Raw genomic sequence first — 17028 nt, forward strand, 5'->3', positions numbered from 1 at the left:
GGGAGGGGCCATGCCCCCACCGTGCCACCCATGTAGGACACCTCCCCGGCCCGAACCCGTGTGCAAAAATATGCAAACCTGGCATCTTGGCAGTGCTAACTGAGCATCCTGGCAGTGTACATGCCAGCTGGCAATGCCACATGGGCACCATGGCAGTGCCAGGCTGTCACCCAGGTGGCACTGCAAGGATGCCAGGTGGGCACTGCCAAGGTGCCCAGGTGGCACCAGCAGTACCAGGGAACCACCTTGCCCAAAGGGCATGCAGCTGGGGGGACCTCCAATCCCCTGGGAGACCCCCACGAGTGCCATTCCATCTGGTCCCCGTATAATAATATAATATTTATTATTGTCACATGTAGGCTTACATTAACACTGCAATGAAGTTACTGTGAAAAGCCCCTAGTCACCACATTCCGCCTCCTGTTCGGGTACACAGAGGGAGAATTCAGAATGTCCAATTCACCTAACAGCATATCTTTCGGGACTTATGGGAGGAAACTGGAGCACCCAGAGGAAACCCATTATGACACAGAGAGAACATGCAGACTCCGCACAGACAGTGACCCAAGCCAGGAATCGAACCCAGGACCCTGACGCTGTGAAGCAATCGTGCTAATCACTGTGCTACCTAGCTGCCCATGGGGACCAGTGCTGAACGGTGCTCGCCCGAGGTCTCCGAGGCGAAGGGGATGAATCCCAAAGCCTCAGGTACCCAGGAATCTGAACATTAGTGTGAGACTTAACTGTCTCACTCTAATATTCAGATATGCCGAAGTGACACCACCTACTTGCAACGTCCCGCGAGATCACGTTGGATCTCGCAAGGCGTTGCGAGAGGGGTAGATCCTGGGAGCGGGGTCTCCCGGTTTTTATCGGCTACGCTGAGCCACGGCGAGCTGCTTTAACGGCGCAGCGTGACCACTGGATCGCACCCAGAGTATTGACATTTGCCGCCATTGGTAGATTTCTCCAGTTGTGGGCATCATCAATTTTACTCATGTAGCCATCAGGGCTTCCAGTGACCGGCCAGTGAGATCCATCAATAGAAAGGCACTACCTCAACTTCTGCGACCAGAAGAATAGCTTCAATACCATTCTGCAAGGATCTTAGTCATCATTTAGGGCAGCACGGTAGCATTGTGGATAGCATAATTGCTTTACAGCTCCAGGGTCCTAGGTTCGATTCCGCCTTGGGTCACTGTCTGTGCGGAGTCTGCACATCCTCCCCGTGTGTGCGTGGGTTTCCTCCGGGTGCTCCGGTTTCCTCCCACAGTCCAAAGATGTGCAGGTTAGGTGGATTGGCCATGGTAAATTGCACTTAGTGTTGGGTGGGGTTACTGGGTTATGGGGATAGGGTGGAGGTGTTGACCTTGGGTAGGGTGCTCTTTCCAAGAGCCGGTGCAGACTCGATGGGCCGAATGGCATCCTTCTGCACTGTAAATTCTATGATAGTGAGTTTCTGTGTTCTCCATAACACTAACCTCGGGAAGTGTGGAGTTGAGAACAGTGAAGCCTAGTAATAGTCAGCTCATCAGCAGAGGAATGGGAGCAGGAGGTCAGCATTAACACAATGGTCTCCTCCTCAGGAAGGACACCTCCATCCTCACCCTTGCGACTGCCAGCATTAGATCCAGGTTGGCGTCAAAAAGCACTGGGTAGGGCAGCACGGTGGCCTAGTGGTTAGCACAACCGCCTCACGGCGCTGAGGTCCCAGGTTCGATCCCGGCTCTGGGTCACTGTCCGTGTGGAGTTTGCACATTCTCCCCGTGTCTGCGTGGGTTTCGCCCCCACAACCCAAAAACGTGCAAGCTAGGTGGATTGGCCACGCTAAATTGCCCCTTAATTGGAAAAATGATTGGGTACTCTAAATTTATAAAAAAAAAAAAGCACTGGGTGCCAGGCCTCTAGCTCTCCTGTGAGATCTCGCTTCCCTCTGATAAAGTGAAAAGCTTTGACAGAATAAGCCGGCTTCTCCTTTAGGACAGTTAGACGTCTCAGTGATGGTTGACGTGAATGGCAGCTAGACCTTGTGGTTGGCACGACCGGCCGTCTGCTCCCTCGGGAGTTCCACCTCCACCTGCTGTTATGGACCATGTTTATGGTGTGCACCAAAGAATGCCCCAGGACCTCTTCATTAAAGTGTCCACCGAGGTGAGTGTCTCTGGGATGGTGGAGGGCGTTGGAGACAGCTGTGACGGGAAATCTGTGTCATCCCCAGACTTGAGCTCCGGGATGTCCTAGGTTTCGGGTTGATGGCTCCCGTCCGTGTCAGTGTCATCGTCGCTGGTCTGCACCTGGGACTCTGGCTGTGGCTGGGGGCACCAGAAGAGCTTGCCCAATCACCAGCAGTTCCTGCAAGGCACAAAACACGACACATAATTAAACTGCGGGCTGGGGGGAGCGACACACGTGTCGCAACTCAGCGGGGTCTCACTTCCTCAATTGATACCTACCTCCACCTTGATAACTGCCCTTTCCTCAGGTCCGCTGCCCAAGGCCCTCTGCTCTGCCACAGTGAGGGGCAGCAGTTCCGCCACTCCCCCCCAATCTTTTCCCACTTCCAGCAGTTGTGGGTGGCCTTCTCCTGGGGGCGGGGGGCTTCAGTGGGCAGGGCACCCTGCCATGGCAGCCGGTATGGATGCCGGCAAATGGTGCAGGGTGTGGGTTCGGCCACCAACGGGTTGAGGAGTGGGGTGGTGGTTCAGAGGTGTGTGGGGCAGGCGTTAGTACCAGGGGACAGTGCTGACTATTTACCCTGGTCACCCTGAGAAGGTTGTTTAGTTTCTTACGGCATTGCTGGCCAATCCGGACAGTGTTGCTGATGGCACTTAAAGCCTTTGCCACCTGCACCCAGGCATGGCCATTGGCAGCGGCTGGTAGCCTTCTTCCCAGGCCGCAGGGTACAGGGTGGCCCGCCTCTCCTCCATCGTGTCTAGCAGGGTGTAAAGCTCCGCGTCCATAAAACGGAGTGTTGCTCTCCTCGCTTCCATCTTGTTGGCTGGGATGGTGTGTGTGGGAAGTGAAGTATGTATATGTGGCTACAGCATGTCAGCCTCCTGAGTGTCAATCGTGAATCCGGCACCGTTTCTCATTGGAATCGTTTGTGCTTGACATGGCGTCAGTGCTAGCCCCTCAATTCTCGTTCAATCGGTCCAAGTGCGGCACCAGTTTTGCTGTTGTAGAAATCCACGAATCTGCCCTGGCATCAACACTTAGAGATGGATTCTCAGATTCTGCAGCAATGTCCGCAGGGTCTGTCTCTTACGACCAAAATGTCGGCGGCGCCCCCGCACCGAGGCTCCGCCCGGTGGGGGGGGGGGGGGGGGGGGGGGGGGGGGCTAGCAGCCGCGCCACATAAAGTCACCTGCTGATACGGACGCAGAATAGCAGGGTCTGTGGATGCGCATGCACACGCCAGCGGTGGTCGCGCCGTACAACATGGCGTCGGCCACGCACGGACCTGGCCTGCCAAAAACTGTCCCCCTGTAAATCCCCTCGCCACCCCCGGACCACCCACCACCAGCCCCCTGCCAGCGGAATGGCTCCCCCCCCCCCCCAACGACTGTGGCGGCGCTGGACACAGTCTGCAGCCGACACGACAGGTTTGCAAAAAGTGAGAGGACACGCAACCGACGCCGTCGAGAAGTCGACACATCGGGGAGGAGTATCGGGGGAGGGCCTCAAGTGACTTCCTGAGCCCGTCCGAATGACTTGCGGCGTACTCCTCGAGTACGGCACTTTTGAGGAGGCGGAGCATCAGAAAAATGGTGCCACCCCCCGATTCCGGCATAAAGATGGATTCTCCGGCCAATCGCCGAACCCGATTTCGGCATTGGAGAATCCAGCCCTTAATCGCAGGAATGGAAAATTCCGCCGCATGACGTTGATCAGTTTTCCACCAATGGTGGGTTTCTCCTTTGTGCATTTGGAGGAAATTCAGCCCTCTGTCGCCATCTACTCATCAAAGCTTTCATACTTTTCAATACCTCCCTGATGTCACTCCTCAGTTTACTCTTTTCAAGAGATGACTGCCAGTCTGTTCCTCTTTTCTTGGTAGGTATAACCTTGAAATTTTGGTACATTTTCTGCGCCCTCTTCAATGACTCTGTAGGCTTCTTATATGGTGACCAACAGGTAAAACTCTAAATCTCATCTAACCAAAATTCAATGTAAGTTTAGCATAAATGTGCTACTTTTCCATTCAATCCCTTTAGAAATAAATCCTGAGCCTTGATTTTCTTTGATTTTTGACCTAATTAACTTAAGTCATTGCATTTGTGAATTGTGTGTTTGTGAAGAAAGGTAGATACTATGGCAACTGGGACATATATGAAACCAAGAAGAGCTTGCTCATACTCTGAGATTTGTTTCAATCTTTCTAAAGGGTTGCATCAGTATTTCCTTGCATGCCGTTGGATTTTCTTAACTTATTTTGGGTCCTTTTAGAACATAGAACATAGAACAGTACAGCACAGAACAGGCCCTTCGGCCCTCGATGTTGTGCCGAGCAATGATCACCCTACTCAAACCCACGTATCCACCCTATACCCGTAACCCAACAACCCCCCCCCCCCGTAACCTTACTTTTTAGGACACTACGGGCAATTTAGCATGGCCAATCCACCTAACCCGCACATCTTTGGACTGTGGGAAGAAACCGGAGCACCCGGAGGAAACCCACGCACACACGGGGAGGACGTGCAGACTCCGCACAGACAGTGACCCAGCCGGGAATCGAACCTGGGACCCTGGAGCTGTGAAGCATTTATGCTAACCACCATGCTAACGTGCTAGTATTTCCTTGAGTGGAATAAAATGCTTAAAAAATATTTGGAATCATATCACAAACCTTAATCTGCAGCCAAACCATTGTTGTGTCATTAACTCAAAAACAATTACTGATGCAAAAATATTAATATGCATTTGTTTTAAATTTCAACATGTTGTGAAAAGGTATTTGGTAAAGATGTACAGTTCAATTAGCTGAATGTGGCATTTTGAATTGGAGCTTTCTTATTAAACTTGTATGTACTCTGATATTCAATCCTTCCTCTTTGCTGATTCACATTTTAATTGGCTTTCATTATGACTGTGAATTACCTCTATTGCATTTTTAATTAAATACCATTCACTGTACCAGGATAGTCAATTAGAGACTAATGATGTTCTACAAAATTCAAACAAAGAACTCTTTACAGAACAGCTATTGTTCGCATTGACTTCTTGATTATTGAAAGAAAGCTGCGGCTTGAAAAAAGTATTTGGTTCCGATAGCTAACTTGTAGCCACACTCTGGACAACACTTCTTTGTTGATGGTAGCCAATCAAACAGTTGGCAGTATATGTTGTCACAGCAATCACACGTCAGCATGATCCGGATTCAAGCCAAGGGTCTTTTCTGACTTGAAACAATGAGGGATTAAACTAAAGCAATAACTATTAATAGTAATATTAAACTATTAGCAATAACATTTAACTATAAAGTTCATTCTTCAAAACTCCGTAGTTGTGAAATCTTGCCCATCTTCTTGCTGGCGACGGAGGTATTAATAAAAAACAAATTGGAATATACACTAAAAGATTTGATTGTAGACTATTTAAAGAAATACAACACAGTCTACAACAGGTGTACATTCCTCGAAGGCACAAACACCCAAAGGAAAAGGTAAATCAACTGTTGTTAACAAAATAAGTTAAAGATTGCATTACAATAAAGGAAATGGCTGTTGAGGATGTCAGAAAAAATGGTAAGCCTGAAGATTGGGAACAATTTAGAACCTGGCAAAGGAGGACCAACAAACTGGTTAAGAAAGAGAAAGAGAAAAGTGAATGGGCGGGATTCTCCCTTGGCTGACACCGGGGGCGAAATTCTCCGAGCACCAGCAGGGTCGGAGAATCGCCTGTGGCCGCCTAAAATCCCGCCCCCGCCGTGGCAGAGATTCTCCGCCACCCGGGAAGTGGCGGGGGCAGGAATCTCGCCACTCCGATCGGAGAGGCCCCTGCGGTGATTCTCTGGCCCGGATGGGCCGAAGTCCTGCCGCTGGGAGGCCTCTCCCGCCGCCGAGGTTTAAACCACCTCTGGAACGGCGGGATCAGCGGCGCGAGCAGGCCTCCGGGGTCCTGGGGGGGGGGTGATCGAACCCCGGGGGGTGCCCCCACAGTGGCCTGGCCCGCGATCGGGGCCCCCCGCTCAGACTCTGGGCCAGTGCCCTGGCTGCACTATTTTCCTCCGCGTCCGCCACGGCCTTCGCCATGGCGGAAGCGGAAGAGAACCCCACATCGCGCATGTGCCGGCAGTGACGTCAGCGGCCAGCTGCCGCTGACGTCACTGCCGGCGCATGCGTGGACCGGCGAAAGCCTTTCGGCCAGCTCCGCTGCCGGGGGCGCCGGTTTTTTGCGCCGGTCTTCTGGTGGCAACCGCTCCGGCGCGGGGCTGGCCCCCAAAGGTGGGGAGAATTCCCCACCTTTGGGGAGGCGCGACCCCTGAGTAGTTGGCTCCACTCCCCTACGCCGGCACCCTCCGTCACGCCGGGTAGGGGAGAATGCCGCCCCGGGAATCAGAAAACATGGTTGGGTGAAGAATAGGCTCCGATGCCAAAATCGTGGGAGGTGCCAATTTCACACCAATTCGCAATTCTCCGTCACCTCGACAGCGACGTCAATGCGGTCCAGAACGCACGTACAGTAAACACCGTTTGTATATTATTAGCGAGCCTGACCCGGTATTCTCCGCGGCCTCCGCGATCCACCGATGGGCCGAGTTCCCGCTGCAGTTCACTTGTGCTTTTAAAATTCGTGAAACCGGCGTCGTAGCTGCTGGTGGGGGTACGGAAAGTGTCCAACATCGCCATAGTTTGCTAATAGTTGTGCCGCTGGCTGTGGGGCTTCTGCCAGTGCCGGGGGGAGGTGGGGGGGGGGGGGGGGGGGGGGGGGGGGGGTAGCAGGGGATGGTCAGGAAGTGGGTTGTGGGGTCGAGGTGAACGGGCACGGAACACCATTGCCACAGCTGGAAAGGCAACCATGCAGCTGCATATCCCTGAGGTTGAAGGAGATGGCTAGAGATAATGTGGATGCTGGGTTATCTTTCAATTCTGGAAGGGTTCCTGCGGACTGGAAAGTAGCAAATGTAACTTCACTATTTAAGGAGGGAAAATGGAGAACTGCAGACCTGTTATTTTGGCGTCAGTAGGAGCAAAAATGTTGTGATAACTGGATATTTCAAAAGAAATGGAATTATGAAGGGGAAATCATGTTTGACAAACTTGTTTGTTGAGGATGTTATTTGTAGCGTACATAAAGAGAATCAGTGGGTATGGTGTATGTATTTGGATTTTGATAGGGTCCCCTAGAGGTGGATTTACAATTTTGGGGTCCCACACTCTCCCTCTTTGCGGGACCCCTACGTCATGCCCCTGAGGTCTGAGTCACTCCTGCAGCTGCTTCCCTAACGACCTAAGCTCACAGGTGTGCTAGTGGTGGCTCATTGGTTGCCTGCAGCTGGCTATCTGGCCTGGCCTCTACTCTCACCCTTCCCGGTCTGGTTGCTGCGCAGCCCGCTCACTCTCAGCCCTGGCCTCTGCCTCTGATCGAGTTGCCCTGCTGCTCCCAAAAATCCATGACACCGGTGCAGTCCTGGTCTTCACAGCTCCCAACTGCTCACCACTCGGCTCTCGCTCGGGTGGTCAGGCTTCGAGCCTCGGTGACTGAGGGTGTGCTCCTGGTTGGCTGCCTGTTTTATCTGGCCTGGCCTTTAGTCTTTGTTTGATTTCCTGCCCTCCTTCCTCAGCCCAGGCCTGGAGATCAAGAGTCGCTCCGCTGCTCCCCTCGACGACCACTGGCAAGTGTCTCCTCCTCGTTGAAGGTTTCACCGGTTTGTACCCCGATGTTAGCTAGGTGACCTCACTTTTGTCTCAGACCAAATGTCAGCTGCAGTTTCACTCAATGAAAGTTCAGAAACTTCACACCAATTCAGGTGATCTGTTTGCACTCAATTCATCAACTGGCAGTACTATGGCTTGAGGGGACCATGGTCATGAAAGGAGTAGTGAGGGGGTACGAAGGATGGTGGGGGGTGAAGTGGAGGTATTTAGTGTTCACATTAAGGTTGAGGGAGTGAAGGGGGGGGGGGGGTCATGAAATCGGGGAACCCAAAAGGGGGATGTGGGTAATGCCAATGTGTGCCGGAGGTGGTATTGTCCATGGGTGTGGGGTGCGGAGGACCTCACGCTCACTTAGAGATCAGGGCTCCTTTTCAAAATGGCGCCCGATCTCTAAGGAGCTGGTCTCACCAGTGAGTTCAGCCCCCCACTGCTGAAAAAATTTCAAAGGGCTCGATTCACTGGCCACATTGTGCTCTCCCATGAATGTATCGTGACCAGTGAATGCCGGGAGAGCCCTCTAACGTGCTTCCCAACAATCGTAAAGTCTCCCGGGATTCACCCAACTCCTGTGAGGCATCGGAGTCCGAATCCCGCTCACAAGGGGCGGGACCAAACCGCGTGCTGAAGCCATTTTTAAACCAACTTCGGCGAACTTCCCGTCCACTGGCCTCCCTTGATTCTCCGACCTCCCCAGTGAGGCCACAGCCGGGCACCTTTCAGTACTGGTACATAAAAAAGGTGGACAACGTGGAATGGCACCTGGGGGGGGGGGGGGGGGGGGCGGGTCTCTCGGGCCATCAGGGAGTCAGGGTCAATGCCAGGTGACCCTGGCCCTCTTCCTGCAATGTGGACACTTTGGCACTGCCCAGCTGGCACCTTGGCACTGCCACTATGGCATTGCCAAGGTGCCTAAATGACACTGCCAAGCTGGCAGATGCGCTGCCTGGGTACCAGGGTAGCAGTGCAAGGGTGCCCACAAGCCAGAGTGGCATTGCCAAAGTTCGGAGCAGAGGGGGACATGCTCATGAAAGGAGGATAGAGGGGAGGTTTGAAGGGTGGGGCTGTGCAGGGCAGCTAAGTAGGGGCCTCTGGGAGGTTGGGGGAGTGAAGTGTGGGGTTCTGGAAGGGAGGGGGTGCTGTAAGGGGGCTTGGGATCGGGCACTCTTTCAAATTGAGTTCAGCTCTCCAGTGCTAAAAAAAATTCAGTGTAGGTTACACCAGTGAGAAACTCCCCAGGGCCCCACAAAAAATGACTAAGTGCCATTGAATAGCGGTGTGAAACTCGCTGGCAGAGCCGACGGGAATCTCCCTGAAAAAGACCACCACAAATATACTGAGTAATTTTTCCAGAGAATTGCGCCTTAAGTGTGGAAATGATCAGGGAGAAATTCCCGCAGGCCCAAAAAAATGACTAAGTGTGGGTGAATCCAGGTGGATCTCACCCACAAAGCCGGTGGGAAATATCCCACCAAACACGCCCAAAATGACACAAAAATGTTTTGGGTGAATCGCGCCCATGAGGTAGTGATTAATCAGTTCTCCACAAAACCTACAGGCCTTGAAATGAGTATTCGAACCCTGAGCAGCAGGAGTTATGCTACCAGGAATATTGTTCCTCTCAAAATAATCAAATTAAATGCTTTGCAACAAGTCTTTCTGCTGGTAGAGCCATCTGACGCTGCAACAGATGACGAATTAACTGCTTTGGCTGCTTACACTATGCCTGTGAACCTTCTTTAATCACAAATCGCAGATTTGCCATCAACTGGAAAGAGAGCTGTTTACAAATACTCCCTTTTCTCAGTCCTGCGGAGATCAACATTGCAAAAGCTACCAATGGAATAGGTGGAGGTATGAACACATGTGGACTCTCCATTGTAACTGTGAGCCATTGGCACCAAGGGTTTCATTTTACTAACTTTCTCAGGGCTGTAGAAAGTCTGTCAGTTTGAGTCATGTGGAAAACTGATGGTGGATAGCTCAATCAGTAAATCAACTTATGGATTCAGCATTGGACCACCAGCCAATATTCCTGACAGGATCATCACAGCTGATGGAGTGGAATGAGGGAGGCTGCTGGTGAGAGGTAGAACGTTCAAATTTCAGAGCAATCAGAAATATACTTTGGAGGCTTTTGATGAACTTCCAATTCCCATTATCTTCAAGGTGGGCCCTCTCCCATTACGGCAGATAACTGAAATTCTGCTACAGCCCGGAATATTATAAAAGAAATAGATACCTGAAAAATTACTGGTGCCTTTCAAAGCTCCCTTGTTACTGTGTTTTATGTTTTCAGACTTTTATAACATTTAAGGTTAAGTGGCAGCATAGTAGTGTTTTAACTGAGATTTCCTTTTCATTGATGTCAATACTAATTTAAACCCTGCGGAAAAGTGGAATCAATGGCTTTCAGTTCTTTACAGCAATGCGAATATAAGACAGAGAGTTGAAATAAGCGGTACAGCCGTTATAAAAAAAAACTGACCATCAATTAAAATGCCAAAGAAAACAAAGCTGAAAGGCTTTCTTGCCTGAATGGTACTACCTACCGAAAACAGTCTTGCAAAATCAGGTCAAGAGTACAGCCAGGGGATGGGCTTTTAAACATAAAGTAACTGACTGGCAAGATCAGAAAAGACCTTTCAGCCTGAGACTACAACAATTAGAAACAACTAATTATGCTGCATGTTTTTAATAGCACAATTTGGTGATCCAGAAGAAGTAACAAGGTTACTGAGAAAAATGAGAATGTCCTGGATCTTGCTCGAGATGCCTGATAACATTTGCAGCACAGTAGCACAGTGGGTAGCAATGCTGCTTGACAGCTCCAGGGTCCCAGGTTCGATTCCCGGCTTGGGACACTGTCTGTGTGGTATCTGCCTGTTCTCCCCGTGTCTGCGTGGGTTTCCTCCAGATGCTCCAGTTTCTTCCCACAAGTTCTAAAAGACGTGCTGTTGGGTGGACATTCTGAATACTCCCTCTGTGTACCCGAACAGGTGCCGGAGTGTGGAGACTAGGGGATTTTCACAGTAACTTTGTTGCAGTGATAATGTAAGGCTACTTGTGACAATAATAAAGATTATTGTTATTTCATCATGTTAATATACTTATAGTCCTTCTCGTCACTGTGAAAGCTGGAACATGATGTGGAGATGCCGGCGTTGGACTAGGGTGAGCACAGTAAGAAGTCTTACAACACCAAGTTAAAGCCCAACAGGTTTGTTTCAAACACTAGCTTTTGGAGCACTGCTCCTTCCTCAGGTGAATGAAGAGATATGTTCACCTGAGGAAGGAGCAGTGCTCAGAAAGCTAATGTTTGAAATAAACCTGTTGTACTTTAACCTGGTGTTGTAAGACTTCTTACAAAGCTGGAACATTCAGACATAGGTTAATAATTTCACTGCTGTGTCATTCGTTATCTTAGTCTGCTCCAACATCAGGGTTAAGAGTGGGGAAATCGCTTTACTCGCTGTCCCCATTCACATCACCACCAATTAAAAATCGGTCAATAATCATTTGCGCACGGTAGCATCAAGGCCAAAAACTCAATTAAGTTCAAGCAAAAAAGTCCTGTTTTGTTTCATATCACCCAGTCTAGGATGTGACTTTGTGCCGTAGTGTAAAATGGGTGATAGTAAGCCGGCAGTCCAATTTACTTCACTTTTTATTTCTGTTGTTATTTATTTTGATAAATTTAGAGAACCAATTCTTTTCTTCCAAATAAGGAGCAATTTTAGAGTGGCCAATCCACCAACCCTGCACATATTTGGGTTGTGGGGGTTGAGACCAATGCAGACATAAGGGGCAGGATTCTCCGACCCCCCCGCCAGTTCGGAGAATCACTGGGGGTCGGCGTGAATCCCACCCCCGCTGTCCTCCAAATTCTCCCGCCCCCCAAAAAATCTGCCCGGCGACGCCCACCACGGAGAATGATGGGGACCGGCGCGACTCAATGGGCCCCGGGCTCCACAAATTCTCAGGCCCGCGATGGGCCGAAGTCTTGCCCGTTCTTTGCCAGTCCCACCGGTGTAAATTAGAGTAGGTCCCTTTACCGGCGGGACCTGGCAGCGCTGGCGGCCTCCGGGGTTCTTGGGGGGGCGCGGGGGGATCTGGCCCCGGGTGGTGCCCCCATGGTGGCGATCGGGGCCCACCGATCCGTGGGCGGGCCTGTGCCGTGTGGGCACTCTATCCTTCCGCACCGGAGACTGTGGTCCTCTGCCATTCCCTGTGTGGAACCGAAGCCCTCTGCGCATGCACGGGTTGACGCCAGCACACGCTGGCGCTCCCGCGCATGCGCCGACTCGCGCCAGTCGGCGGAGGCCCATCGGCACCGGTTGGCGTGACGCCAAGCCCCCTTCCTGCCGGCCGGGCACAAACCACTCTGGGGCGGGCCTAGCCCCTGTGAAGGTGCGGAGGATTCCGCACCTTTGGGGCGGCCCAACGCCGGAGTGGTTCATGCCACTCCGTCCCGCCGGGACCCCCCCCCCCCCCCCCCCCCCCCGGGGCCAAGTCAAACGGACGTACCATCACTGTTAATATCTGAAACTGAGTTATTCAGCCTTTAAAGCACCAGTGAATGGATGAACTGATGCAATATGTGTTTCTGCTATGGGAATATACATTCTATAAGCCTTTTAGTAATCAATCTTCACTGCAATTGTAGACAAGTATCATCAATCTTTCAAAGAACAGCCCAATAGGCTTACAGGTTTAGTTTATCTCTGTGCAGGGAAGCAGAACTGTTCAGCGATTGCATTACCTTAAGAGTTTCATTGACTGACGCAGCCCCTCCTGGGAATATCTTCTCTATTTTCACAACAGGTTGCACTTTAGATTCAATACCACCAGAAATACTGATTCCTGTAGTTAAAAGTCAAAAGAGCACAAGTGTTTTAGTCTTACAATACAACAATTGATAAAAATGTAGTCATTAAAACCAATGTACAAATTGTTGTACAAATAGAATGCTAAAGCACGAAAAGGACCCTTTGGACCACCATTGCTTTTAAACATGAGCCACCTTGTCTAAGTTAGTCACTAATATTCCAATCAGAACACTTTTTGGGGACTGAAACAGAAAAAAGGGATTTTTCAAGGAATCAGAAGAAAAAACAGCAGGAAAAGCATTAAACAGCAGATAGTCTAATCATAGAGAGAACGTTATTGGATTAAAAGGAAGGAAATAAACTGTTAGATACTATAAAAATTGTCAGTGAGTTAATTAAAGATGCTAAAAAACAAAAGAACATGCAAACAGCTAGAGAATGGTGACAGGCCTGCCCAAGGAAATTCTCAGACTGGATTCATTTGCACTGACACCCTCTAGCTTTCTTTGTTTACCAGGTTTTTCTCCTTGACAGTGGAATGAAATGCAATTTTTTGTTGTTTGCCCCTCTTCTCCTTTTCTGTCTATTCCACTAAAGTATTTGTATATTTGTCATATCGTTTTCAGATACCAACTGACTTGCTGCATATTTACATCTTTTGATCTTGTTTCAGTCTTTCAATATTTGCAGGCCTTCTTTTAATTTCTATTCATTAATATTTTCTTTTAGTTGCTCCTTGAGAAGTGTAAAACATTCTTGCCTTTATTCTTTGTTTTGACAGTGTATATATTTATTGTCGATCTATAGTTGTACCGAGGTGAACCACATAGTATTGGACCAGAATCACATGATCAGGTTGGCAAGTTCCCCTTCCTGAGCCAGTGAGATTTTTGTCGTTTTTAAGTCAATCTAACATGGGACAAAATCCTCCTGCGTTGGCGGGTGGCACCTGCAGGGCCTTTCCCGCTGGTCAGAATGGCAGGATCCTGCGCCAAATTCTGCGCTTGGAACCTAATTAATTACGCACAGACAAATTTACTTCTGAGTCACCTGGCATCTGATTAGTCTGCCCACCAGCTGGCAGGTTCGAAGGTCCCGGCGCCATATTTAAATACCAATTCAGCACACTCATGTCACTCTCTAACCCACCTGTCTTCACTAGCATGTCAGCAACTCAGAGAAAAGGTTTACCAGTCTCAAGAGGTCTGTTCCTCAATTCAATCACTCTCCTTCTGAGCGCATCACCTGTGAAGGGCCCATGCCCCACTTTGACCTCTACTCAGTACATCTGGGGTCTTTGTGCATCCCCTTCCAGAAAACAATTTGGGAGGTGAGAGGGTGGTGGCGAATGAACTTTGTATAATGGGCAGCAGATTCAATATTACCCTCCAAGGTAAATTCCTACTCCTATAACTCCAAAGTTTTGCAGTTTTGATAGATTTGAATATGTATAATTTATCACACTAAATTGCCATTGTGTCTATTCTTGTCTTTCCATTATAATTATCTAAGGACAAGTTTCATTGTCAGATAGTCAGACACTTGCCAGACACAGGAACAAGGCCAGGTGGAAACTTACAGCCAAGAAGGATAACAGTGTCCACGGGGCAGAAGGAAACAGCTGTTCAAATTGTGTTGTTTCCTTCAGTTGGATGAAGATCCTTAAAGTAACTGAAATGAAAGCTCAGTTATCCTAACAGTGGGCATATACACAGCCTGGCATGGAACTCAGCTACATGGAGAAATAGGTCGTGTTGTAATTTACCGACTGACCACTAGGGGGTCTCATTAATATATAAGTGAATGTTAGTCAGTTGACCTCAGACTGACTGGAGAGCAGGGAAGAGAAAGGTTGCTTGTGCATGATCATACTGTTATTCATCTGTTATTTTGTATATAGTTGACCCACAGTTAATGTTAATAAATAATTTATAGCTTTAACTACAGGTGTTCTTGTAATATAAATCAGCCACATGACAATATTACACAAAGGTTTCACATTTTGTGTGTGTGTGTGGATAAGATTGAGTTCTAGTCTGATGCACACTATGATCAAATATTTGTTTTGGTTCATATGTAAAGAATGGACAGTTTGGCACACCAGTTCCTGTGATGTGAATTTTATGAAGAACAATGCCTCCAAGAAAGGAAAAAAACATTGAACATAGAAGAAAATTAACAACGGAATAATTTTATCACTTTCCATACAATTTAAGGTGAAATCCATACCTAATGATTGTTTCATCTTGGAAATTTTGACTGTCACTGGCTCATACTCTAGTATCTTTTTTTCTGTGCTTTTCACTGATCTTGTTGTTATTCCTTGACTGGTGCTCTTCCTATCTGCATGCCCATTTTCCAAGAATTCATCGATCTCTGCATATATTGGTTCTTTCTCTAGGCCATTTTGACCTTGTATAGATGTGTTTACTTTTTCTCTGCTATTGGATGGCGCAGGCAAAATTTCTTCAAACATCTGGTCTAATAAGGGTCTTGTTTTTCCAGATTTGTTCACCATTGAGTACAATGGCAAATCTTTAACCTTCTCTGTTTTTTCTTTTTTAGTTTTCCGATGGTTCAATTTGGTTATTCCAGTTTTGCTATTGCCAGACTCCTCAGATCGGATTGTATTGACATCCTGCTTTCCAGCAGATGGTAGTTCTGGAGTTCTAAACGACTCTGTCAACAACCAGTTTGACCTCATTGGACTGTCTGCGGCAGGTTTAAATGGAGTATTGTCTGTATTATACGAATCCACTGGCACATCTTCTAAAGCTGTGAATGATTTAGTATTACTTTCTTTATGAGGGGAGCCTGATATCCTCAGCCTTTCAATTTCTTCCATCATCATTCTTTCCTTTTCATAATCCTGAGATGGTTTCAAATGAAAGCCACCTCTGTAATCTATAAAGAGGAAAAGCAGTCAAAAATCGAGACACATCCACTCTCAAATACAAGTATGTTAAATCTAATAAGTACCAGGAAACGTGCTCTGTAAAATTTGAAGAGAGAGAAATAGGCAGGAAAATGGAGTTGGGTGGGTGGGGCTTGGTAGGATGAATAGCCAATGTTGCAAGCACATAAGTATATGGGCCACAGTGACTCATTGTGGTTTTCCCAGGGGCAGCCAATTAAAGCTCAAGGGCAGCCTCACCTTCCGGTTAGGGATGTTGTGTGGGCTTTCGAGCTGGAGGGGCAATCAGAAAGATGCCTTTCAGCTTGAATGGAGCAGCAGGTTACAATGTAAGTCAGAGATGGGGCACTTCAAAATAGAGGCACTCTCTACCCAAGCTTTTAAAATTTTAACTAAAAAAAGGCTTTTGCAGTCAGGAGGAATCGGTGGGGGGGGGGGGGGGGGGGGGGGCTTTACATGGTGGCCTGCAGCTGTTGCTGCAGCCAGACAGGGATTGAGGGCCTCAAAGTCTCCCTGGATCACGGATTACCACCCCTCCCTCCAGTCTGCCACCGAGAACCCATCTGCAAGCAGTTAAACTGACCTGTGCTGCCCTTGGAAACCTGGAGACTAACTGGAAAATCCCAGCCAGCCTACTTTAAATGGCTTTAAGTGGCCTTTAAGTTCATAGATAGACTACCCGCCATATGAAGACAGATAGTAGTCCTGTTGGAACTCCCCGCCCTCCAATTCTGCTTCCACAGAAATGGCCCTAGGTTAAGATGGATTCAGTGAACCAGTACGGCTCCAATCCCAGTCACGACTCAAGCCCCACATTGGTCTCAATCTATTATCAGGTGTTTTGGGAAGTCGCCTCAAATATGCATAAGCTCATTTGCATATGCTAATGAGGGCCCGAAAGCATGTCCCAAACCCATCTAAGAAATTGGGTTGCCCTTTTGGAGCAGGTGTTGTTCTTGCTTTGTTAAGATTTTACCCGCGTGGATGCTGCCAAGCAATCAGCTGCCACCAAAAAAGCGGGATTTTTTCCCCAGAGTTTTTTGTGGAGCCATAAAAACTGTGCACCTGTGTGCTCTTCAGAAAAATGCGACATCACTACAGCTGTGAACTATCAATACCTGTGGCATGTAGCTATGAGCCATCTTCAAATCTGATAGCTAACATCAACAATGAAATGATGTGATAATGTATTAATCCTTTGTTCATGCAAGAAGAAACTCCAGCTGTTGCATCTCAAGAGACTAACCTGGAATTGGTGTGATCAGATGTCTCTTTGGGGCTAGACCATTGTCTGAAGGTCTAAGTACTGGAGATCTCCCTGGTGGTAGATATTTTATTGACATTGAATTAATCAACAGTATAAAATATGCACCTTAAATATGATATTGCATCTTATTTTGTGCAGAAA

General features: G+C 48.6%; 1 protein-coding gene across 3 annotated transcripts in view; it reads right to left on the reverse strand.

Annotated features, from left to right (window-relative positions):
- Nucleotides 1–17028, reverse strand: part of pdzd7a (PDZ domain containing 7a) — a 125364-nt gene that overhangs the window by 30672 nt on the left and 77664 nt on the right. For 2 of the 3 annotated variants that reach the window (XM_038773079.1, XM_038773080.1), the window contains exons 13-15: nt 16867–16938; nt 14936–15610; nt 12640–12740 (exon numbers count right to left, since the gene is read on the reverse strand). In XM_038773079.1, coding sequence (XP_038629007.1) covers nt 12640–12740; nt 14936–15610; nt 16867–16938 — 848 coding nt within the window. Of the gene's footprint in view, nt 1–1917; nt 2353–12639; nt 12741–14935; nt 15611–16866; nt 16939–17028 lie in introns of those variants that run through there. The other variant, XM_038773081.1, reaches the window with a different exon arrangement.

Source organism: Scyliorhinus canicula, chromosome 16 (assembly GCF_902713615.1).
Source record: "Scyliorhinus canicula chromosome 16, sScyCan1.1, whole genome shotgun sequence".
Lineage (NCBI taxonomy): Eukaryota > Metazoa > Chordata > Chondrichthyes > Carcharhiniformes > Scyliorhinidae > Scyliorhinus > Scyliorhinus canicula.